Source organism: Lepidochelys kempii, chromosome 2, assembly GCF_965140285.1.
Source record: "Lepidochelys kempii isolate rLepKem1 chromosome 2, rLepKem1.hap1, whole genome shotgun sequence".
NCBI lineage: Eukaryota > Metazoa > Chordata > Testudines > Cheloniidae > Lepidochelys > Lepidochelys kempii.
Window position 1 is genome coordinate 213,059,421 of NC_136381.1, and position 27,355 is coordinate 213,086,775.

General features: G+C 40.1%; 1 protein-coding gene across 1 annotated transcript in view; it reads right to left on the bottom strand.

Moving 5' to 3' along the window:
- The window catches only part of HDAC9 (histone deacetylase 9), a 704,858-nt gene that overhangs the window by 212,242 nt on the left and 465,261 nt on the right, over positions 1–27,355 (bottom strand). The window contains exons 12-14 of the mRNA XM_073333773.2: positions 25,744–25,954; positions 25,096–25,313; positions 10,998–11,267 (exon numbers count right to left, since the gene is read on the bottom strand). Coding sequence (XP_073189874.1) covers positions 10,998–11,267; positions 25,096–25,313; positions 25,744–25,954 — 699 coding nt within the window. The remainder of the gene's footprint in view (positions 1–10,997; positions 11,268–25,095; positions 25,314–25,743; positions 25,955–27,355) is intronic.

Genomic DNA, 27,355 nt, shown 5'->3' on the forward strand with positions numbered 1-27,355 from the left:
CTCTTTATTCTGATAAAGCTAGAAAAGCAAATGTTAGAAAGCAAATGTTCCTGTAATTATTGTGCTCTTTATCACCATAACGCTGAGGAACTCATGCTGCTTTCTCTGAGGAACACTAAGCCAGTTCCACAGTGAACCCCACACAATTGTCCAAAGGGACAGTTTGAAGAACATTTTGTGGAGTTTCCTTGCTGTTTTATCTCCCGCCTGTAGGTAACTTTAGAACTGCAGCCAATATTTAAAAAGGAAGTTCCCTCAAAACCTTTCTCCCTTGGTCTGTGATACATGATATTCTCTCTGGTTTTCCCACTCAAAATCTTATTGATCCTTTAACCTGAGCACACTATATTCTCAATCCAAATCACCCATCCCTATTCCCCTAGCCAAACACTTCTTTGACCCACCACATTTCCCCCAAAAGCTCCTCCAGAAGACTCCCCTACCTGACAGCTGTTCCTCACAGCAGCATCAGTTGTGATAGGTGGTTGTATTGTGACCTCTCTTTGTAGCAATGGTGGAAGACGGTCTGTACTATGGCCTCTGGCTGTGGTGTGCATTGTCAGATGGGGAGTGGGTCTTCTCTGATGGTGGGCTGGGTAGCTAATTTGGGAGCGAACACCTGCTGGTCGATAAGCTACTAAAAGAAAATATCTCCAGGCACACCTGTTATCTGCTAGTGTCTTGAATCCTCTCAGATAGGTGTCAGGCCCCAACACTTGTTCTGGTGGATGGCCTTCTCCTTGCATAGATATGTGAAGTACAGCTATACTCCTTCTTGACCCCTCTGAAGCATTTGATGCTGTTGATCAATAAAAACTCCTGTTCGTCCTGCAGATTGAATACAATCAGCCCAAAATGGTTTGTGTCCTTCCTCTCAGACTGAGTCCAGAGCCCTTACCTGCAGAGTCCTAGAAAGTTCAGTCTCATCGATATTATTCAACATCTATACCAAAATATTGCTGCAGTGGGTGAGACAACAGGGGTTGAAGTATTAACAGTACATACGCTACCAGCACTCCCAGCTACCTTCGAGACACCACTAACTTCCTAAGGAAACTACAATCCATCAGTGATCTTCCTGATAACACCATCCTGGCCACTATGGATGTAGAAGCCCTCTACACCAACATTCCACACAAAGATGGACTACAAGCTGTCAAGAACACTATCCTGGATAATGTCACGGCTAACCTGGTGGCTGAACTTTGTGACTTTGTCCTTACCCATAACTATTTTACATTTGGGGACAATGTATACCTTCAAATCAGCAGCACTGCTATGGGTACCCGCATGGCCCCACAATATGCCAACATTTTTATGGCTGACTTAAAACAATGCTTCCTCAGCTCTCGTCCCCTATTGCCCCTACTCTACTTGCGCTATATTGATGACATCTTCATCATCTGGACCCATGGAAAAGAAGCCCTTGAGGAATTCCACCATGATTTCAACAACTTCCATCCCACCATCAACCTCAGCCTGGTCCAGTCCACACAAGAGATCCACTTCCTGGACACTACAGTACTAATAAACAATGGTCACATAAACACCACCCTATACTGGAAACCTACTGACCGCTATTCCTACCTACATGCCTCCGGCTTTCACCCTGACCACACCACACGATCCATTGTCTACAGCCAAGCTCTGCGATACAACCACATTTGTTCCAACCCCTCAGACAGAGACAAACACCTACAAGATCTCTATCAAGCATTCTTACAATTACAATACCCACCTGCGGAAGTGAAGAAACAGATTGATAGAGCCAGAAGAGTTCCCAGAAGTCACCTACTACAGGACAGGCCTAACAAAGAAAATAACAGAACACCACTAGCCATCACCTTCAGCCCACAACTAAAACCCCTCCAACACATTATCAAGGATCTACAACCTATCCTGAAGGATGACCCAACACTCTCACAAATCTTGAGAGACAGGCCAGTCCTTGCCTACAGACAGCCCCCCAACCTGAAGCGAATGCTCACCAGCAACCACATACCACACAACAGAACCACTAACCCAGGAACCTATCCTTGCAACAAAGCCCGTTGCCAACTGTGCCCACATATCCATTCGGGGACACCATCACAGGGCCTAATAACATCAGTCACACTATCAGAAGCTCGTTCACCTGCACATCTACCAATGTGATATATGCCATCATGTGCCAGCAGTGCCCTTCTGCCATGTACATTGGGCAAACTGGACAGTCTCTACGTAAAAGAATAAATGGACACAAATCAGATGTCAAGAATTATAACATTCATAAACCAGTCGGAGAACATTTCAATCTCTCTGATCACTCGATTTCTGATCTCAAAGTGACTATCCTTCAACAAAAAAACTTAGAAAACAGACTCCAACGAGAGACTGCTGAATTGGAATTAATTTGCAAATTGGTACAATTAACTTAGGTTTCTTTTTATAATGAGTCAACCATTCCCAGTCTCTATTCAAGCCTATTTCCCCTTGTTTATTCCTCTTTCCCCCCCCCCCCCCACTGTTGCTCAGATGTTCTTGTTAAACCCTGGATTTGTGCTGGAAATGGCCCACCTTGATTATCATACACATTGTAAGGAGAGTGATCACTTTAGATAAGCTATTACCAGCAGGAGAATGGGGTGGAGGGAGAGAAAACCTTTTGTAGTGATAAACACCCATTTTTTCACGGTCTGTGTGTATAAAAACATCTTCTGTATTTTCCACAGTATGCATCCGATGAAGTGAGCTGTAGCTCACGAAAGCTTATGCTCAAATAAATTGGTTAGTCTCTAAGGTGCCACAAGTACTCCTTCCCATAGCTCTGGCATCCCATAGAAAAAAGTCCAGTTCAAGCTCTTTGTTCTGATACTGAAAGTCCTTTGTGAACTGGACCTAGCTACCTGAGCAGTTGTGCTTTCCTCAGGACAATGACCTGCTATACAGCCATGTTCCACTGGAAGAGTGAAACTGCCAGTCAACAGTGGGAAGTTTGAGAGTGCAGGAGACAGAACTTTCCTCAGAGCAGCATCTAGACTGTGGAATTCACTGCCAGATGAGATGAGAATGAGCACTGGCCTCAGTACATTGAGAGCAAGATACAAAACGTATTTCTTTGACGAAGCTTTCTCTACCTGCCCCCGCACCCCTATCTCTCTAAAGTGAAATAACTAAACTAACAGAGTTATTTCTTTGAAAGGCTGGCGTAAAAGAGACAGCCTTATTTCTAAATATGCAAGCGGATTCAAATACCGTAAGGGTGGGAGACCATATGAGCACATGACTAGAGAGATCAAGAGCAGCAATTGGTGCAGTCCCAGAGAGGGCTGAAACTTACAAGATGCAGAGTCCTTTTGGGCAGGCTGCAAAACAATATTATCCTGCCCTTAAATCCAAATGTAATGGATTCCAGTCCACCTTCATCACACATCCAAGGGTTGATTCAGTGGGATCTCTCTCAAATTTGACAAGTTTATTTTACATAAAGAGTGTGGTTGTGTCGTGTGCAGTATTCACCATCCTCTGCTGCTGCAGAAATGGTGCTCCCCTGCTCTTCCTTCCAACCCTAATACTTGGTTTGCATTGGTTTCCAAGGCTCTCTGTGCAAAGAAAATCGCTAGAACTATATATATATATATATATATATATATAAAGACTATAATGAAAACTTAGAGTGTCCTTCATGGGGCACAAAGGACATTTCTGTTAGCAAAGGGGTTCGTGCAAGTTGATATAGTCCAAATTGCTTGCCTTAAGGCAGGGGTGGGCAAACTACGGCCCTGGGGCCACATCTGGCCCTTCAGACATTTTAATACAGCCCTTGAGCTCCAGCTGGGGACCGGGGTCAGGGGCTTGCCCCGCTCCACGCATGCCAGGGCTCTGCTCGGCTCCCGGAAGCAGCAGCATGTCCCCGTTCCACCTCCTATGCATGGGGCAGCCAGGGGGCTCCGCACACTGCTCCCACAGTTCCCATTAGCTGGCAACCACAGCCAATGAGAGCTGCTGGGGCAGTGCCTGTGAACGGGGCTGCACCTCTGCATAGGAGCTGGAGGGAGAACATGCCACTGCTTCTGGGAGCTGCTTGAGGTAAGCTCCGCTCGGAGCCTGCACCCCTGCCCCAGCCCTGATCCCCCTCCGAACCCCTCGGTCCCAGCCCAGAGAACCCTCCTGCACCCCAACCCTTCATCACCAGCCCTACCCCAAAGCCTGCACCCCCAGTCAAAGCCCTCACCCCCTCCTACACCCCAACCCCCAATTTAGTGAGCATTCATGGCCTGCCATACAATTTCCATATCCAGATGTGGCTCTCAGGCCAAAAAGTTTGTCCACCCCTGCCTTAAATGCATACGATGCAAATTCTTCCCTAGAAATGAATAGATTTGAACTACTTGATGAAGTGAAATGTAATTGGAATGAGCAAGGTGGTGATGAATAGAGATCATATTTAGTGTTATTTTCTTCTTCTATCAAAACTACAGAAGAAATTGTATTGAAGATATAAGCATATGGTCAAGAATTCAGCACATTTAAAAATATCCATAAGACAATCCATCACACTACTCCACAGGAGATAAAACTTGAGCAATTTTCCATTTTGAGACAAAAGGAAACTATACAGATAAGAGAGAAGAAGAACTATAAGAGACTGTTGGTTACTTTTGGTCTTCTAGCATTTTATCTATCTTGGAAAAAAGAGGAGGTTTAGAGGGATTGCTGATGAGATAGTGATTTAGACATGAAAAACTCTCTGTTTCAGCCATGGATCAAGCCTGATATATCCAAAAGATGGTCCTGCTGGCTGCTGTTTGGTGGTGTCTGTGAAATGAGTTGGCAGAATCTGGTTGCTAAGAGATGGGTGACCAGATAAATAAAGAACTCAGCTGCATAATTAATGTTAACTGTCAACCTTACAGGCATTCTCAGCAGAGGGGGGACTAGCTAAAGGCTGAACAGTCCTGAAGAGGCCCTAGAAGAGGTCCCCCATAGTCAGGTCTGAGGTTTATCGCAGAGCAGCATGAGGAAGCTCCCCTTTCAGTTTTGCTCAGAGTCTGACAGAATCTCATCCTGAAAACACACATTTTAAATGATAACATAAAGAATAAAAGAACAAGCACTGGGAGTCACTGCAGCGCACAAGTTGTGTCACTTCAGAAGATTGACAATGGCCTGTGTTGTCAGATGTGTAACCAAAACATCCCCGCTCTAGCTCCCCCTCATGGTGCAGGGGGGTTCTGAAGACATGCTTGGAATGCCCTACCCTCCTCCAATCCCTGGACGCATAATGGGCCTTAACGGGCTGTTACCAGATTACAATATTCAGAGCAGCTTTGAGCTGCTCTAAGTAGCACCTGAGGCTGAACTGCTCCCAGGACTGAAGGGGCAGAAGATTAGTGTAATGGCAGCCTCCCTGCCTCCTGGCTCCTGTGTGACACAGACTTAAGGAGCTGGCCTAGAAAGAAGAGTAATCTCATCATTGCTGAAGGCATTGAGTTGAGCTGGTATGCACTGGAGTTTTGTACCTACACTCTTCTGGTGACACAACATTTTCTCTAGAATTCTAAATACATTCAGAAACAGAATTAGGCCTCCATCCCTTCTTGTTGTGACATTATTCTGAACACGAACGGCAGTGCCACATCTCTAAGGCCAAAATGCTGTCCCTTGCAAAAGACACAGAAGGCTCTAAATGGGCCCAACCCAGTATGGTTACACTGTGCAAGTGGAGACTTTGAAGGGGGACCTTTCTTGCAGGGCTTTCTGGTTGTGTCGCTGGGGGCTGTGAAGGGGAGTGATGAGGAGATTCAGTGCCAAGTGAATTCATGGGGTTAAAACAACTGGCCTAGGACTGGGAGCCTGTGAAGAGCTGCTTGCTCCAAGCCAGCCACTTGGTTGTGGAAGATTATTCCCCAGCCCTTCGTAGAGCCTCCATGAAAAGCTCTTTATTCACACTCCATGTGGGGTAAATGAACATTTGGTCTTAGGAGTTGTGGACTGCCCCCCTTTGAATGTTGACTCTGAAGCCCAGTAGCAACACTTTAAAATCTTAGCATTGTTAACTGTGTCTGTACACATCATTGTGATAGGCACATCTACCTGGTCTGATTTATGGCTAGAGTTTACCATTATAAGTGGTGCTTGGTTCCACACTCTCTTCCCATCCCCTCCTAAGAAGGGCATCTCATTAATTTGTACAGCACCCAGCACAATGGGGTTCTGAGCTTGACTGGGCTTCTAGGCACTACTGTGTCATAGATAAGAAACTGGCCGTTGTATTATACTGTGCTTTTAGAAATATAAGAACCATTCAGTTTTGTGATATAGAACAGAAAACAGATGCCGCTCCTAAGAATTGAAGTATACCATAAATGCCAGAAAACAGGGCTAAAAATAAATATATGCTCTATAAACATATGGCATAAAGCTAGAGCAGCACAGGTAGGAACACTGTAGAGCTACTGGAAAAATACAGACTGATATACTCTACCTTGGCTATGCATTTAGATCTGACAGAGTTAGAATAAAAAGCAAAATAAAAATCAAGTTGGGCTGAATTATACTGAAGATGAAAGGCACAAAGGACAATACACAACCAAATACTCCGATGCAAGCCTGTTACAGTCAATGGGATTGTACCAGAATAACTGAGAGGATAATTTTACCCATGGTGAACTTCTCTTTTGCCTGAGGAGGACTTCAGTCAGTGTACAGTATAATGCTCAAAACTATGATCCTCCAGCAAGCAAATGAGGTACTGAAAAAGCTCTGCCACCTAGATGATGGGAATTGCATAAGGAAATCAGAAAGTAAACAAATAAATGACAAGCAAACAACATCCTTTAAATGGATAAGTAGGCCAGGCTGCTACTCGGACAGAACATAATACAGCAAAGTTAATTTCCTCACTAATTCTGGCTGCAAATTGTGGAGAGTTCATAGCCCAGCATTTTGGGAGTAATGTTCACAAAAATGTTTACCTCAGAATGCCAGTGAAATAAAAACAGGGTACAGCTGGATTGCTCAGGATGGATATACAGAGTAAATCTTAGCGTTCCTGAAGATGATATGGTAATGATAAAGGTGCATGACTGAATTTCTGAATGGTAGAGATATGTCAGCACTCCTCAGATTACTTCTTCGCTGCTCAGAGATTCAGCTTTTAATACTATTTTGTTAACAACAAACAATGAACAGATATTAAAGGGACAAGAACTGTATAACAGCAGTGTATGGCTGAATAGAGTTTGTTTTCTCAGAGTACATAGCTTATATGAAGCATTTTTACTAATTTCGAAGTGATTGTTCACAAATGCTACATATACAGGCTTTATTTTTGACAACAGGACAGCATACATACCTATTGTTCCAAAGAAGAGACACCTTACCTCCCAAAAAAATTACATGTGGTATTTATTTGATTATAACTTTTGTTTCATCGCAACTTGCTTGGAAACATGGCAAATAAAGAAATCTTTTAGCTACACTCAGAAAATGAATGCTGTAAAATAAGCTCTTGGGTTATAGATGGAAAATGTTTAAAACTGCTATTCTGACATATTTATTAAAATAACAGGCCTCATTTCAAAATTTTTTGTCAGCAGTGTTCTCTACTTAAAGACTTTAGTTTATAAATAGGAGATCAATATGGTAAGTTGTTACAGCAGTATGGTTAATGCTAATTAACCTGTTTAACTTTTTCAAATTAAGCCTTTTACCATTATTCTTTTTAGCTAGTAAGTATTTTGAGTATAGCACTCAGATCATGGAAAAGTAGTGCTCATACAATTAACTGTAATGTAAAACTGTATTTATGGAAGCATGTTTATTCATATCTATTTGTTTTAGAAACCATTTATCTTGGTGCAAGAACCACTGGAGGTGAAAGCATTAAGAACCTAACCATTGCAGAATTAGAGAAGATGGATAATAATTCTGCCAGGCCACCTTTTCAATATCTGATTTTCTGGATGCTTTATTTGCCCTTCACACATTCTTTGTAGCAAAATTCAGAGACTCCTAACAACGAAAGTAGTTATGTATATTGGAATATGATTCCAATATATCTTCGTTAAAGTTAAAGCAAAGTTAGGGTCCAATTCAAGAAAGCATCACCCACCATTCAGCAAAGCACTTAAGCATATCGTTATAGTGCTTTTCAGAATCAATGTTGAAAACCACCCTATAATTAGTCTGAAATTCTCTCTCCAGATTTATATTTATAGGTAAACTTTGTTTTAATCAAGGTTTCAAGAGACATCCAAAACTTTCGTCAGTTGATCAACAAATTGTAGGTTATATATGAGTTTTGGAAATAGGAATGGAAATGATTTTCAAATAGCCCACATATTGGCTAATCAGGGGTCAGAAAATTTGGGTTTATCTGTATTTTATTTGTTCTGTATGGTACCATTGATAATCACATGTCCAAGACAAATGCCATGATGGGAAAATGAGCATGCATAGATATTATTTCCATTTGTTTTACAGTTTATAATGGCTGATGTAGGATCAAATAACAGACCAAAATAGACTTTGTGTAATCATTGTAAAAATAGTGTAATAAAAAATCTTGCTCCTAAAAGCTTTAATGGATTTTTTCAACAATGCGTAGCCAGCAGATTTGGTTATACAAAAAGCAGAGCACCAACTAAAACTATCAACTTTACACAAAGCCAGATATATGAAAGGGGATCTTTTAAAAAAAAGCTTTATTTGAGAAAGAAATAGACTTATATCAGAAGGCAAGAAAGGGAACATACAAACAGAATATATTTACAACACAAAACAAGAGATCACCTCCAAAGGTGTAGATTATAATAAATACAGTAGATTTAAAATGTAAGAGACATTTATCAATTAGAAATATGGTTATTCAACCCAGTTTTCCTTTTCACTGGTTCCAGGTAGTTTCTTGATTCAATTCAGAGGCTATCAAATTTGAATAGAATTAAAGTCCACTGGCTTTACTGGGGTAACTTTCCTGAATGACACTATAAAAATATCTTTTGTTGTTTGTTACACTTCTTTGAAATGATATTGTACAAAAGTCTTCTCATTTGCAAGTTCCTCTGTAAATAAAATGTATTTTAAAAGATTGACTATCCCTTTTTGGTGAGGCTAAAATTAGGCTTGGTAGGAAATGAAATATAAACAGAATGGGAAAATACATGTTTATATGCTTCATTATGTTGAATGTGCATGTTATTTTCCCTCTTTGTATTTAAGCGCGGCGGACGGGGGGGTATATTTAAGCAAAAACCATATATTGTCAATTAACAAGTCTTTCCTATCAAAGCTGATATTAATGTTTCAGGAGGCCTTTCTTTTACAGCAACTATTTAAGTAATTTAATTTGTTTGGAGACTTTTTATGGAAAAGGATAATGTATCTTTAGAAGTCGCAACATTTTATAAGGGACTTTATAATATTAGAGCAAAATGTAAACAACACATACTAATAACATATATTAGAACAACTTCTACATTTGGCAAAACAGCTATCTCTTTTGAAACAGGATACTGCACCTTAAAATACCTTAGCTTTAGAAATATAAATATTTTGAATAGAAAAAAAACTGACAGGGACTCCAGGTCAGTTTTGGATTATCCATACTAAAGAGATCTTAATACAATGAATCTTTAACTAGCTTAACAAAAGTAAACCTATAAAACAAGGTAAACATATCAAAAGGGAATATGAAGGAAATGTTTCACTGGAAAGCTTCCTTAACAATTTCCCTACTTGCTTTGTTATTTTCTTTGACAATAAATCAATTCATAGAGTGCCCTTTAAAAACAGAGTAAAACACTATCCATCCCCCCATTCCTTCCCCCACCCCCTTACATTCCTCAGTACATGAATCACTTGGACTTCCTGTTTCCATAAGGCATTTCCTGTTCACCCCCACAGAATCACTTTTCTGCAGGAGAACAGCAGGGACCTGACAAAGTACTGACTTAAATAAACAGTGCCTTCTATTGCATTCAGAGTTGTTCTGATTTTATAGCAAAAAAAAGGACACCAGCATTCTGAAAGTACCATCTATATAAGTGCATTTATCATTTAGCAATTGTTAAAATACTTTTTACCAAATTAAATGACCTTTTGCCACATTGGTGTCTTACACACTATGTCATTAATTTAGCACTTCAGTGAGACCCTAATGGTAAAGGTTATACAATATTATATGATTAGTCTTTCTTAAAAAAGTATTGACTATCAGATGATCTGTGTTTTTTCTACAATTACAGATATACCCTAATATCTGATTGGAACACAATGTTGCATATCATTCCTTGCCAATATTTGAATCTGCTTCATTTGATCATGCCTTTGTAGACAACATAATCAAATAGGGAAGAATGAAAAATACACTAAGAAGTGCAAAAGGAAAAACCTTTTAAATAGTGCCTTGCCTTGTATGTTTACTTCCACTTTGCACTCCCAATATCTCCATAATCATACTCTATACACAAACCTAGGGCCTCTGGTATTGCAACCAATATCTGCCTAATGGAGGAAACAATCCTACTCTTAACAGTGTTCAAGACTACAGCATGATACATTGTATACATATAGGTGAAAGGAAAAAGTCAAGACATCAGAAGAATTCAAAAACAGAGAAAGAATGTTTCATTGATCAGTTCTGGAAACGGACTCCAGCAACTACTGATCTCAACAAATTAGTTAAACAACAGTGAGTTCTGTTTCCCTAGAACTAACTGATGTGATGAAGTCAAGAGCAAAAACAAGTTCTCTGTATTATGCACTGACTTTTGTAGAATAATTGAGTGCAGCAAGTATTTTCTCAATTAGTGGCCTTTAAAATGAGCGTCACTATGTTTTAAGAGTGCACACAAATGCACCCACTTTTGTTAGATTCTCTGAACACTAAAATGAAATTAGCTAGATCCATGAATCAAAAGACAGTCAATCTCTTATTCAAGCCCTAAAAATGCATTTGATGTTCAAATAACAACTTTAATTACAAATCCTGGAGCTAAATCTTTGCCTATTACCTGTTGCATAAAAGAAGCCTGCTCCCCAGATTCCATTTGCTGGGTTTGATTATCGTCATCAGTGTCCAGTGGCTCCTCTTTCACTTTCACAGCCCCCACGTGCTGTCCTATTCTGTCATCCACACAAACGCTGCAGCTGTCATCCCTAATGCTGTTACCACTAGAGGGAGCTCTTTCTTCCTGCATAGCATGATCTCCATGGAGCTCTTCTTCAGCTTCTTCGAGATGATTGCCAGGCTGCTTTAGCTGTTCAATGGATTTAGAGAGCAGCTGAAAGAGAGAGAGAGAAATTTAAAGTTACTGCCAATATTTCTCCACAGATGCCACATGCTAAGGATTACTATATTTGTATTGACAAGTGAGTCAAAACTTTCCTGGCAAAACTAGTTAAGATGCAACTTTGCAGCAGAAGTTTATCTGAATGAAGAATGTAAGCTCCTCACTAACAGGATCCTATCGTCTTTCAATTTAGAAGATGCTATGTACAAATATAGCATTTTATAGTAATATTAAATGTAATAATAATAACAATATAGCAACATAGTTAACAGACGTGTTTATAAATACTTCCATATAGACATTTTTAAAAATGATGTTCTTCCTAAAATACCTTAGCAGTCAAACATAAATACGTTTTAATTCAAATATTTGACCTGCAGTTCAGTACATTTTACATAATATAGTTTGCATTGAACTTCTAACAAGCTTAACAGAATTAACAATACACAAAAATATAAAAAGGGGAGAATTGAGTCGTTAAAAGCTCATTTTCCATGTATAGCTTGCAAATACTGGAAGGCTGAAAAACAGGGTTTCTGTGATATTCAAAATTTCAGCAGCTGAAAGGTTAATATATTTTCCCTATCTAACTAATTTAGTCTGCACCTGTGGAACTAAATTTTGTGGTAAACATTTCCCCATTTATCTTCTGCAAAGCACAGAAACTTCTGCTTTTGTTAGATTCTGTGCTTTGCTGGGTTTCCCTCTTTCCTGTCATTGATGGAGCTATGCCAATTTACACCAGGGAAGGCTCTAGGGCCTTTATTTTAAGGGGCAGTTAGCTTTTAGCAGATCTTTTTGTTAAAATATTATCAGTATTGAAACATGTTTACTGATAGAAAAAAAAGAGATCATGATTTACTTTAACTCAAATAAGTAGCCCTAATAATGAAAAGAAAATTTTATGTAGTGGCAAAATTAATTTGCAAAATGTGATACATGCTAAATCTTGTGTGAATCCTGGTAGAGAACCCCAAAGTGAAGAATCTATTAGAAGGGAAGAGGAGGTGGTGCAAGAAGGTGTCTACCAGGACACAGAGAATCAATGAATTTCAAACAGTGAATAGCACTGGCCAAGATATGCACTTTGTCCCAGATCCACAAAGGTATTTAGGCACCCAAACCCCAGACTTATCTAACTGTCTAACTCCCAGTTTTAGGAACCCTTGTGATCCTCAGAAGGCTGCCTAACCCTAAGTGTTCACTGCAAGAGTTCCCTTGGTGTCTCTGTTTCCGCTTCTGAGTATGGACACTGCTACCCCCCTCTAGGCATCTGCCTATCTCCTGCCTAAACATCGGTATGATCCATGAAGTGGGGGGAAGATAGGTGCTCCGCCCCCTATTGGGCCCAATCCAGTAGGAGTGCTCAGAGACTGCCTACTGGAAAAGGTGTGTGTGGGGGGGGGGCATTCCATAACTTTCAATCCAATGGTTACAGCACTCACCTGGAATGTGGGAGGCCCAGGTTTATTTAGTTCCTTCCTCTGCCTGCTGGGGAATATAATTTGAATAGGGCTCTCCCACTTCTCAGGTGAATACTCCAACCACTAGGCTATAGAATATTCTGATGTGGGGGCTCCCTCCGTTTCTCCTATTGAAGCTGTTTCACTGTGTATAAATAAGGGGTCATTGTAGCAGGGGGACTGGACCTCCGGTCTCCCCATTTCCAGGCTACAGAGTCTCTCTCTGTCCCAATCACTCTAATTAATTATCTACCGTGGAACAACTTCAACAGGAGAGATTGAAGGGGCCCCCACCATCAGACTATCTCATAGTTCAGTGCTTAGGGCACTCACTTGAGCAGGGAGACTCCTGTTCAAACCCTTTCTCTCCCTCTTGTAGGAGGATGAAAATAGAACCTGGGTCTCCCACAGGCGAGTGATCTAACCACTGGGCTAAAATTGTTAAGGTGGACACTGGAACCACCAGCCCCACCACCTCCTCCAGCCATTTTGTGTTGTGCGAAACTGGCCCCTAGCTCTTTCTCACAAGAAATAACTTAAACGCCTAAGCCACCTGTCTCCAAAAGGGGGTAGTTCCTGGCTGTGGATCACAAGCAGAGATAGGTGCCTCCCAGCAGTTCAGACTTAGGTATCTATCTCCATGAGAGGGTCCCATTGGCTAGCTTAGGCAGCTCCTTGCTTAGCATGCTGGCTTTTGTGGAGAGCATTCTTAGGCACCTATCTCTCCCCATTCATTGTATAGGGAGCCTAAGCACTTAACTCAAGCTTTGTGAATTGCTTTGTTGTTCCTGCAGTTTTCTAGGTTCCGGAAAGTTAGCCCTTGCAACGCTCACCATCACAATGCCTAAGTCTCTTTGTGGATCCGGGCCTTCCTGTCTGTGCAGCTCACATGGAACTCCCTGTTGAAATTATAGCGAATCCTCTCGGCAGCAACCACAGAGCACAGGCATTAGTGAAAACATCGTCAGCCATCTGCTTGCTTAAATATCTGCTGCAATGTAAGAGGACTTTCTGATGCAGGAAGGTGTGTTTTGCACTTCCTTGTGTGAGTTTCTGGAATGGGGTCCAGTAACTGCACCTTTAACTTGCTGGAAAAGATGCAACTGGGCCTGAACCTGCAAATGCCTAATCACAGGACTAGTCATTATTCATGTGAGTATACTGATTTGAAGTGAATAAGAGTTTACAGGATCAAGCCCAAGATTTATCATAGAGAAGTCTTCTGTGGTAGCAGAGTCGTGTCTTTGAGGACAAAATGTAAAATATTTTCAGATCTGCACTGGCTTGAATAGAGGTTGGCAGAAAATTTTCAGTGAAGAGTCCCTCTACTCTGGAACTTATTCTCCTTTTGGTGCAGCAGAGATGTGATATTTATTTTCCAAGGGTTTGTTTTTTTGCCTCATAGGGAAGGCTTAATGGGGTATGAGTGGATTGGGAAGAGGGGATTTATGGTAGTTTGAGATATTTATCCAATAGCATTTTGTATGATGTTTAAAAAATTAACAAATAATGTGCAGGTGCCTAAAATTTGGGATTAGTGTTTTTTTTATAAATGCAAAACATCCCTTTTAGGCTATGGTCCACCTCCAGAATCATGGGCCGGTGTGAAAGAGAAAGATTTATGATGGTCACTGATTGAGGCAAGGGCAGAATTAACACCCCACTTTCACCCATGTAGACATAGGATTTATGAGCAAAGTGCTGGAGGCCATAAAATCATCTTCTATTCTATTACTAGATCCCACATGCAGATCATCTACAACACATCAGTCAGATTGTTTTCCATAAACATTAGGAAGCACCGACGCGATGTAATTGAAACAAAGAGCTACATCTCCTAGGCACTAATCATTAACACTAACCAGAGCCTGCAACAGCAAAATAATAATTAAAAGAAGTTACTTTACCATTGTTGATCCTGAACAAGTTGTGTGTGTTACAGGGATAATTGGGGTTCTGGTCATTCCCCCATAGTAGGACAAGATTACCCAGGCCATTGAAGGTGCTGAGCCTAAAAGCAGATGCGTGTACCCACTTGTGCAGCTGCATTTGCAAGCTCAGCGCTTACGTCGAATAGTACAGCTATTTAAAAAAATATGTCCATGATGAAAGTCTTCAGGCAAGAGAGAGAACCCTTTCGGACACTGGTACTGAGGGCCACAGCAGCCCACTTAAAAAATCTCTCTGTTATTCTAGTATTCATCTATCACTTCAAATGCATCTTCAGTGCTGCAGGTGGCATCGTTATAAGCAGAGGAATCCCTGCTAGCGCAACTAACGCTAACTGACTCCTTATAAAGAAGAATCTGGAAAATTTCTCAGATCATACCAGTAAATGTCTTCCAGTTATTTCTCAGGGGCTGATGCTGCCCAAGAAGGCAGTGGAGCTAACTACATGTATGCAGAATAGTAGACTATTATCTGTCTTTTTGTTAAACATCTGTTGGTGATCCTGCAGCAAAATAAAATTAAAGAGTCTGGCTGCTGGCTGGCTAGCAAGCAAACACAAGCTAAAACATCTGTGTGACAGATAATCATATACAGCTAGCATGAGTCACTGACGCTGATCCATCTGTAAAACATTCCATATGCCAGTTGTCTGACATCAGGTGGGTTACTCGGTAGGAGAATCCAAGAGAGATTGAGAGCTAGTCCACAGCACAGTTAGGGAGCATATTTCATTTCCTTATTGCTCTCCTTTCTTCTGTGCTTTCTCACTTTTATGTGGGCTTGCTCGCCTTTCATGCTACTGTATGGCACTGTTCCTGAAAGCTGATGAGGCTACTGATGCAACCCCATTGTGTCATTTGGGGAAATTCACCTAAGTATGGCACGTGCTCAAATACATTTTTGGATGACCTAATGAGTAGAGTGATGCAAGCACCTATAGGAGGGGTATTTTATTCTTAGACTACATTTAGTGGTGGCATGCATTTAAATCTGCAATATTGCTGTGTTAGGGCCTGATCCTGACTTACTGAAATCATTGGATATTTGCTAAAGACTTCACTGGGATCAAGGCCTTTGTAAGTAATAAATGTGTGCCTTGTTTCATAGATCTCAAAGTGCTTAACCAGGTGGGTATACATTGTCCCTATTTCTGGAGAAATAAAAACAAGGCAATAACTTTCCCAAGACCACATGGCAGATTAGAAGATGGAACCTTGAGTTTCCTTGAGTCCCAGCCATGTTCAGTCCACGAGTCTACAGCTACTTCCCCTCCCTCCTTGAACTTTCATTTTGTTTATGTGGTTTAAAAGAGAGCTTGGCACTATCATATTATATTGCCAAATATACCTGATACCACATGGCTCTTCTAGTCACATATATTCATCATTAATGATCTGGATGATGGGATGGATTGCACCCTCAGCAAGTTCGCGGATGACACTAAGCTGGGAGGAGAGGTAGATATGCTGGAGGGTAGGGCTAGGGTCCAGAGTGACTTAGACAAATTGGAGATTGGGCCAAAAGAAATCTGATGAGGTTCAACAAGGACGAGTGCAGAGTCCTGCACTTAGGATGAAAGAATCCCATGCACTGCTACAGGCTGGGGACTGACTGGCTAAGCGGCAGTTCTGCAGAAAAGGACCTGGGGATCATCAGTGGACGAGAAGATGGATATGAGTCAACAGTGTGCCCTTGTTGCCAAGAAGGCAAATGGCATATTGGGCTGCATTAGTAGGAGCATTACCAGCAGACTGAAGGAGGTGATTATTCCCCTCTATTAAGACTGGTGAGACCACATCTGGAGTATTGTGTTCAGTTTTGGGGCCTCCACTACAGAAAGGATGTGTTCAAATTGGAGGGAGTCCAGTGGAGGGCAACAATAATGATTAGGGGGCTGGGGCACATGACTTGCAAGGAGAGGCTGAGGGAACCCGGGCTTATTTAGTCTGCAGAAGAGAAGAACGAGGGGGGATTTGATAGCAGCCTTCAACTACCTAAAGGGGGGTTCCAAAGAGGATGGAGCTAAGCTGTTCTCAGTGGTGGCAGATGATAGAACAAGAAACAATGGTCTCAAACTGCAATGAGAGAGGTCTAGGTTGGATATTAGGAAAAACTATTTCACTAGGAGGGTGGTGAAGCACTGGAATGGGTTACTAGGAAGGTGGTAGAATCCAATCCTTAGAGGTTTTTAAGGCCTGGCTTGACAAATCCCTGGCTGGGATGATTTAGTTGGGGTTGGTCCTGCTTTGAGCAGGGGGTTGAACTAGAGGACCTCCTGAGGTCTCTTCCAACCCTAATCTTCTATGATTCGATATGTTAAAAACATCAGTTTACACTTTACTTCCTGATATTACTCCTTCAACTTGTCTGATCATTTTGTTTCTGAATCTATAGTTAAATACATAGATTTTTGATACTGAAAATGAATATGTTGTTTGCTAGCATGAATATTTAGTAATAGTTCTGGAAAGAGGAGTCCTTAATTTGAGCTCTAATGAGACTATACTTTAAAATAATGATAAAGCCATGTTTCAGTTAATGTTCTAAATTAGAATTGTACAAACTGGACTTCTCCAAAACAACATGCATACATTTTAGAGTTATTCAAATTGAGACAGCAGCTTAGAGAATGACCTCAAGCTACTGTAATCCATATTGACAGGTTTCAGAGTAACAGCTGTGTTAGTCTGTATTCGCAAAAAGAAAAGGAGTACTTGTGGCACCTTAGAGACTAACCAATTTATTAGAGCATAAGCTTTCGTGAGCTACAGCTCACTTCCTCAGATGCTAAAGCCTGCTGCAGTTTCCATGATATGCATCTGAGGAAGTGAGCTGTAGCTCACGAAAGCTTATGCTCTAATAAATTGGTTAGTCTCTAAGGTGCCACAAGTACTCCTTTTCTTTTTGTAATCCATATTGTTTCATTTTTTTGTTTTAAGGAAATTAAGCTGTAAGGAATATGCATAAGCATTTTTTAATACAAGAGTCCAACCAGAAAGGACATTAAGAGACAATTGTGGCTGCTTAGCTCTACAGGAAAACAGGGAGAGTGTGTAAATAATCTGGCCATTGAACACAGGCATTTTATAACTCTTTCCATGGCATGCATGTATCCTTTACAATGAGTAAGCTGTTGTAAAATCCGTAATTTCCTGATACTATTAAAGGTTTCAGAGTAGCAGCCATGTTAGCCTGTATCCGCAAAAAGAAAAGGAGGACTTGTGGCACCTTAGAGACTAACAAATTTATTTGAGCATAAACTTTCGTGAGCTCCAGCTCACTTCATCAGATGCATTCAGTGGAAAATACAATGGGGCGATTTATATACACAAAGAACATGAAACAATGGGTGTTACCATGCACACTGTAACGAGAGTGATCAGGTAAGGTGAGCTATTACCAGCAGGAGAGCTGGGAGGAAAAAACCTTTTGTAGTGATAATCAAGGTGGGCCATTTCCAGCAGCTGACAAGAACGTCTGAGGAACAGTGGGGGGGGGGGGAATAAACATGGGGAAATAGTTTTACTTTGTGTAATGACCCATCCACTCCCAGTCTTTATTCAAGCCTAAGTTAATTGTATCCAGTTTGCAAATTAATTCCAGTTCAGCAGTCTCTTCTTGGAGTCTGTTTTTGAAGTTATTTTTGTTGAAGAATTGCCACGAGTGACCAAAGAGATTGAAGTGTTTTCCGACTGGTTTTTGAATGTTATAATTCTTGACGTCTGATTTGTGTCCATTTATTCTTTACGTAGAGACTGACCAGTTTGGCCAATGTACATGGCAGAGGGGCATTGCTGGCACATGATGGCATATATCACATTGGTAGATGTGCAGGTGAACAAGCCTCTGATAGTGTGGCTGATGTGATTAGGCCCTATGATGGTGTCCCCTGAATAGATATGTGGACACAGTTGGCAACGGGCTTTGTTGCAAGGATAGGTTCCTGGGTTAGTCGTTCTGTTGTGTGGTTGCTGGTGAGTATTTGCTTCAGGTTGGGGGGCTGTCTGTAAGCAAGGACTGGCCTGTCTTCCAAGATCTGTGAGAGTGATGAGTCATCCTTCAGGATAGGTTGTAGATCCTCGATGATGCATTAGAGAGGTTTTAGTTGGGGGCTGAAGGTGATGACTAGTGGCGTTCTGTTATTTTCTTTCTTGGGCCTGTCCTGTAGTAGGTAACTTCTGGGTACTCTTCCACACTATCAGAGGCTCATTCACCTGCACATCTACCAATGTGATATATGCCATCATGTGCCAGCAATGCCCCTCTGCCATGTACATTGGCCAAACTGGACAGTCTCTACGTAAAAGAATAAATGGACACAAATCAGACATCAAGAATTATAACATTCAAAAACCAGTCGGAGAACACTTCAACCTCTTTGGTCACTGGATTACAGACCTAAAAGTGGCAATTCTTCAACAAAAAAACTTCAAAAACAGACTCCAACGAGAGACTGCTGAAGTGGAATTAATTTGCAAACTGAATACAATTAACTTAGGCTTGAATAAAGACTGGGAGTGGATGGGTCATTACACAAAGTAAAACTATTTCCCCATGTTTATTCCCCTCCCACCCTCCCCCCGCTGTTCCTCAGACATTCTTGTTAACTGCTGGAAATGGCCCACCTTGATTATCACTACAAAAGGTTTCCCCTGCCCTCACTCTCCTGCTGGTAATAGCTCACCTTACCTTATCACTCTCATTACAGTGTGTATGGTAACACCCATTGTTTCATGTTCTCTGTGTTTATAAATCTCCCCACTGTATTTTCCACTGAATGCATCCGATGAAGTGAGCTGTAGCTCACAAAAGCTTATGCTCAAATAAATTTGTTCGTCTCTAAGGTGCCACAAGTCCTCCTTTTCTTTTTATTTAAATGAAATGTCTCTACAAACATACGAGGTACAAAGCACCAAGAGTGAACCTGCAGCAACAGCCACTTACATTTATTTCCATCAGAACTTGATCATCTTATTTATTAATCAAATAAACACTGGAAGAGGAGGGAAAAACAATTTTCCATAAGCATATACGTTTTTTGAATCAACATATCCATGCACTTAGCGAGCTATGCTTGTAACCTGCTATGCTTGCATAACCAGTGTATTGGCCTGTTTGAAGATAGAAATTTTGTATTGAGCATGTACATAAGAAACTAATGAGTCAGCTGTTCATTCAAAATTATTTTCCAAAGTAAGCATTGGTTCTAGTTCTCAATAAATAATCTGTCTACGGCAATGCATTATTCATTTATTGTTGCGAAAGTCTTGTCCGAAAAAGTGTGATTAGAATTTTTAAACCAGGAAGTGTGTTTGGGGTTCCCTCCTCCACCCTACTATTTGCTGGACATGGTGATCACACATAAGGATATGATGGAGAGCCAGATCCTGAGCTGGAGTGAGCTCAATGGAGGTATGCCAACTCACACCCGCAGAAGATCTGGCCCAGACCCAGTTTTAGCATTTTGCTAAACAGCTGTTCATTTATTGCTTTAGTTGCCGAGAATTAGTTGACCACATTAAAAGTTCCTATTGAAAAACTCAGTTTTTTCTGTCAACAAACTCATGTCAAGAATGAGAAACCTCTAAATTATTTTCCCTCTCTTTATATGCTTTATCTCAGTTATTATCATAATCATAGAATATCAGGGTTGGAAGGGACCTCAGGAGGTCATCTAGTCTAACCCCCTGCTCAAAGCAGGACCAATCCCCAATTTTTGCCCCAGATCCCTAAATGGCCCCCTCAAGGATTGAACTCACAACCCTGGGTTTAGCAGGCCAATGCTCAAACCACTGAGCTATAATCTAAAGTACTCTCATTTCATTTCCCTGTGTATTTTTCTTTCTCCTTTTCTCATCTCACAGTCATGCCTAACCATTGTTTTCTCATCCAAGTAAAAGACTTTATGAACAGATTAACAGCCTGAAGTGAAAACTGAAGGTCAAGCCCTCCTTCTTTTATCTTTAAGTTATGAAAGCAGCATTGGGAATTATAATGTATATTGCAAACTGTCCCATAACTTGACTGTTTAGTTTCCCTCTCCAGTACAAAGTTTCATCATTACAAAGTAACACTGAACACTTAGTACAATATAAATATGTTATGTAATGACAATATGTGGAAGTGCTCCTACACTGATGGGGTAAAGTCCTAGTCCCATCAAAATCTTTGGGAGTTTTGCCATCAGCTTCACTGGGGCCAGGATTTCACTCACAGTCTGCACTGATAAAACTGCTTCTAAAGGAACAGAGCATGTTCACTTAATTCCCTCACTGCTTTAATTTCTGAGGTTTTCCTAAATTCAGACATCTGCCAATGGCCTTGTGTTTATATTAATTATGCAGAAACTACTTTTAAGTAGTAAGGTCAAGGTTCTTTAGATACCCAAATAACATAAGGAGCGAAACAGTAAGATTTTTGTTGCAATGTCAGTATTTTGGTACCTGCTACAATAAGTTTAACTGGGTTTGTAGACATGCTATTCCTTTTATTGGGTAAAATGAAGTTCTAAAATGCTGATCAAAGGACTCCACAAGGAAATAAGCTGTCATTTGGACAGAAGTGTATTAAATCTGACAACAGCAAAGCCTATCTTCCAAAAGAAAAGCCCAGTTCAGGTTTCCACACATTTGATTTTTCAAAAGCAAGGGCAAGGCTTTCCACCTACTTCTGGATGGGATGTCAAAATTTGCATTTCAGCTAGAATGTTTTGAAAAGGTCAGTGTACTAGATCCCGTAGGTATAAAGTCAGACTCTAGTGAGGAGGTGTACTATTTCCCACATCAAAAACCTGCCATCTGACAATTGACCAGAAGTAGTCCACAGGGGAATCTTCTCTTTGTTACTAAGGATAGAAGCATACCTCTTGGCTCAATGATTTGTTTCTTTTTAGAGTGGAAATGATCCAGGGAAATCTTTACCTCTGGCCTGTGTTAGGTTTTGTTTTTTATCACTCTAATCACAGCCTTGGCTTGTGGCTGGAAGTATATTTCCCTTACAAAGAAAAGGAACCATATTTTATGCCTGTAGTTTTGCAAACTATAATGCTTTACAAATCATGAGTTTAGCTGTATTGCCACTGTTTTTCCCCTTGTCACTGCTATAGCTCAATTTTCCCAATTGCCATAAAAAGAGATTCCTTGACGTTCAGGGGTTTATATCATGCCATAAAGAATTATTCCAAGCTGAAACATCAAATACAGTATTTCCATTTGCATTATTAAAAAAGTATTGATTTAAAGTTTTAAAAATAAATATGTCATGAAATGCCAGTAATTTCCAGAAGGGCAGAGTAAGAAGATGCAGGGGAAAGGGATAGTATCTTGTCCTGAGCTCATAACAACTGAGTGTTATTTTATTTCGAGAGTCTTGCCATCTCAAAAATTGCTTTCCTGGCTTTCCAAGTTAAAACTGCTAAGAAAATGCTTCAGATTATCTGATTTATTAAATAAAGTGCACCTTTTCATAAACAAAATTTAGGAAATAGAATGATAGATTTTTGGACACTTCACTTTACTGCCTTCTTACAGAAATGCAATGAGCAATAGGACCAGTGGGAAAACATTAGATGCACATATATGCTTGGGACATGGAAAGACGCTGCACTGTATTGTTTAAGAACCAAATAATACAGCTTTGCAGCCGTTTTTATTTTGTTTTAAATAGCCCCACAAACTAAAGTCATTAGTAGGATATCATGAACAGATAACTTTAACTTCAAGTAGAGCAAACTTTTAGCTGATCAACCCTATCCTATACAGTTGATTAATGCCTTTACAAATGTTTTTATCCAAAACAAGCGGACCACCTGAAGATGAAAAGACTGTTTTGAATTATTTCTTTTTAGCAAAATTTTAAGAGTGAACACAGTACACTCTGTGGTGAATAATTTCATAGTTCAGGTAAACATCAAAAGCTTATTGTAAGTGAAGTGCTGTTCAATCTCAAGCAATAATTTAATAACACAATTGTATGTTTCACTCTCATTCATATAACATTTTAAGTTACCACAGTACTCAAAATGATCACCCGCCTTCTCAGTTGTTCAGTCATCACTCTCTTCTATAGCCTCATGGTGGCTGTTCTTTAAATTTAATTTATTTATACAGGTTCTCCCTTTAGATATATGAAGATCACCTCTTGCTTTGTGTAGGTTTGCAGAGAACAGCTACATGACCAGAACAGCAGCATTTTTCAGTAATCTCTCTAAGATGTACAGTTACAAGAATGGTTTCAGAGTATCCACAAAAAGAACAGGAGTACTCGTGGCACCTTAGCGACTTACAAATTTATTAGAGCATAAGCTTTTGTGGGCTACAGCCCTCTTCATCGGATGCTGGCCCAGAAATCATGGCCACAATCTCGTGATCAGAAGACCAGTAAAAACAAGTGTGACAAAGTATTTTCAGGAGATATTGGGCCACTGAATACTATAGTCCTTGCTAATTTCTACCATAGATGTAAATCAGTGGTTAGATGCTGTTGACTGGCTGAACATGGCACAGTTAAGTTTACCCACAATAAATAAGAGCAATATTTCAGAAGCATTTATTCTCCAATGCCAATGATTAACTAACTAATTAAGTGTATGTGTCTCAAGACGTGATTAGTCCCATAAATTTTTGTTTCTTTTCTTAGAATTACATTTTAACCAAGAAAAAAAACTTCACAATGGAACCACAGACTAAACACAGCCTTTACAGTCCAGTTCCTAAGGGGTGAAATGTGTGCCTGGATAAAATTAAAAGATTAGTAATTACTACTTCAGTATCATTCCATTCTGATGTTGTTTGATTCAAGTTTCATTAGACACATTTAGGATAGACACCCCTAAAGCTCATATTATTTATCCCTAAAAGCTACAGACTGTCTTACAATAGAATCACAGGTTTATCTTTCATACAAATATAGATTTGATTCTTCATTTTGTGAAAAAAAGCATGATCATTGTTTGCTGTGGATACCTTTTAACAATGCGAAGACTCAGTCCTTTACCCGCTAATAAAAAGTTCTCTTTTTTCAGACAATTGAGGGCAGGTGAAATATTTTCAAAACCTGGAGGCTAAAAGATGTACATATGCCATCTTGATTAAACATATGGAACGCATACTCAAAGAAAAGCCAACTGGAGTCCTAGTTGAGTAATCAAAACACCCTAGCTGAGAGGGGTTAACATGCAAGGATCAGCTCTGAACTTTGAAGTTTTCTGGTCTTCATTTTTCCTAATTAAGACAAGATTTAATAACCAAACCACTGTACAAACTATGTACTTAAACTCTGGGTTTGTTTCTAATTTTGTTGGGAATTCCTAACAGATTCCAAGAAATCAGCACCCCATGAGAGAAGTTCACCAGTGAGATGGGTTGATCCTTTCTCCGATGTACAAGGGCAACATGCCTGCTTTTCATCTTATTTTCTCCCATGTGACTGACTTTCATAGATACCCATCAAATAATCCTCTGACAAGATAGAAAAAGGGAAGATGCATTGATTCACATGTGTCAAAATTATTCAAAGCAGTCTGGCAAACATACATTTAACTTCAACTCAAAAATGAGTATAGTACAATGAGTAAGACGGAAGGGTGTGCACTAAAAAGGTTTTCCTGGGATTAGATCATTTAATTACTCACATATCTCAGTATTAGAGTGTGGCATTGTTCATGGCTATAACTTACCTCTTTTATTAAACTATATTGTCTCTGCTACGAATAAAATAAGGTATTACTTTATATAAGGAAGAGTAGTAGAATTGAGCCCCAAATATATTAGTAGCAATAGTTGGTTCTCCTCTGACATACTAATCTTTTATCCTGACATGCAGGCAATGAACTTTTTATTACTTGTCAATTTTATATGGAAAGCAGTGTCTTGATGGAAGGTTATAAAAAAGTTGCTTTGGCTGATCAGTAAAGCCTCTAGATGGAAAAGGAGGTGGATTTTGAAGAAGTACCAATGTATTGCTCACCATTAATCAAGTAAGCTTAAAATATGAATCACAGGTAGCAACACAGAATTGCCTCCCAACAGCGAAATGGGAAGTAAAATAAGTCAAAAATAAATCCAATAATCTTTTGAGGAATCATTTATCAATACGACAGGAAACTGACTTAAAATGGTAATTTAAAACTTTGAGAGAATCTGGTTGCTGTTTCATTTAATTATATTCTTCCTAATGCTGATGCCCAGAGAACCAACTTTGAACAATCTTTAGGAATGACAGAAAATGGATATGTAGTCTAACATTAACACTCACACCCAGACCTGACATGCCTATGTATATATAATGTACACGTGTAGCAGGGACTTCCGTGCTGCTCAAGTACAGCATTGTACCAGATATCCACGCTATCTTGTTAGTTTTTCATTCTCTGCATGTATTGGAAAGGCTTTAGTTTGGGAGCTCACTTTGTTCATGTGAATCTGTTGCTGGTACTGTTTCTGCTTCTCCAGGAACTGCTGGTGCTGCTGCTGAATGACCAGCTGGGCCAAGGTGCTCTGAGGCAGTGGAGCTGACTGGGTTCGATTCAGGGGCCTATGACGAGGCAACTTGTGGGCAACTCTGATGCCAGGTGAGACCCTTTCCTTTGTTGCTAATGGAGACTGTGGATGGAGAGGAACCCCTCCTGCAAAACAATGACATTTCACTCATCAAATATGAGGATCAGTAAAACTAAGAAAACATAAAAGTCAGGGAGAGCTTCAGGGTCGCTGGGGTACTGAAGAACTTTGCAGTAATATCAATAAAATAATATTCCTAGCACATGCCCAGCAACAACAGGAAGTTTGATAGCCCCAAGAGAAAGCTACTACATTTTCTGCAATCATTTTACCCTTGGAGGCAGAAGCAAGAGATTGGAGCAGATCTCACTGGAAGCAGGAGAAAAAAATCAAACACCACACTGCTTCCCCTCCTGCCCCCCCACCCCCCACAAATGGCTGAGCACTGTAGCATTCATGTATTGCATTTCATTTAAAAATGAAGTCACTCTCTTGTAAAACTCCAGTTTAAAAAAAAGCTCTAAAGGACACTCCAGTGAAGCCTGTGAGAATTACCAGTCACAAGAAGCTTTTGCTGTCTCATTTGCTCCTTCAGTAACAAATGTTGCAGGAGAGCCTGATGGCTACTGTTAGGTTTTCCCTCTAGAGCAATATGAGGCTGAGCTGAAGAGGGAGGCACGTTTCCCCCATACAGTCCAGGAAGAGCCACTCCCTGCCTCAGGGTCTGGGTCTCACACTTCTGTTTTTCTTTGAGTGAAGATGAAGCCTGTGTTAAGACACATCAGAAATGTTAGCTGCTTTTCAAAGACTTGGTCCATTAGGTCTCCACATAATTAGCTGAGCTATTTATACTATAATTTAAAAGAAAATCCCCATTTTACCCTGTGTCTATTCACTGAAAATGGAAAACATGCCAGTTATTTTAACACAGTGGCATCAATGCACAGGGAACCAGAAATAAAGAGGTTGTTCTCGAAGGGCAAGACTGTGACCTTTCCTTACAATGGTGTGTAAGGAAGTGTGGCCTTCCCTAGTGCCCTGCATAACTCACTCAAATCAACACTTTCTGTACAGGGGGAAGGAGAGCAACAACGGTAACAGGTGCCTTGAATTCAGTGGGAAGCAGGTGAGCTTTGGCTTTCCACACATCTCACACAATAGATCAATCAGCAATACTGAGCCAAAGTGAGATGGAATGTTAACTACAGCTGGTATAGACCCGATGAATGTTATTTCCCCCAAAGCAATTCCTTCTCTGGCCTACTCCTGGGGCAGCACAATTATACACTGCCTCCTTACTCAGGGTGGATTATAAAGTAACAATCTTGATTCCAGGAGTCAATGGGAGCTGCTGGGCAATTGGCACTTTAAAGCCCCCTGATTTAAGTGCCTAAATACAGACTATAGGACCTAAATTTAGGCATCCATTTCAGAAAATCTTGACCAATTACCATTGCAAATCTACTTGAGATCTGTGTTCCAGTTAATGGATGCTTACATTTTCACTGAAAAATATAAACTAGATTTTTTAAAAGGGTTGATAAAAAAGTAATAAATAGCAATAATAAATATCCAATTGAGTCTTCCCAGGTTGTACATGGTTACCATTCAGTTTGTAATAGTAAAAAAAGCTATTCCCGGATTATCTGAATTCCAGATGTTCTAGTCAGGCAAACCCTAACTTTTTTCATTAAGTTTCTTGTACATACTTTTTACTTCACATTCTGCCTCTGCCATTCTCTCCTGAAAAAACACCATGGTGGGCTACATTCAATTTAAATTACACTATCTTATTCTAGCAATTGCATAAACATTACCTTGCAAAAATCAAATACCCTGTTTGTTCAATTTCCAAAAGTAGCATTTAGTATTAACTGATCTCAATACAAGCTTATATGATGTGTGTGTGTGTGTATGTGTTTTTTAAAGATAATAGCTTTTAATTTCACGTAATAAATTACTTTGACATTACTTAGTACCTGTTCTCAACTGGACAAGACATTTTTGCAGAAAGGAAAAATTATTTATAAGTAGTGCATTTTGGAATGTTACTCACTGTTACTTATGATCAGTATCTTAACTAGAATCATTTGCTTACAAGTGTCTGATGCAAGATTCCTAGAGAATTTATTTAGAGTTGCAAAATTTTCTTTTGCAAACTTCTCCA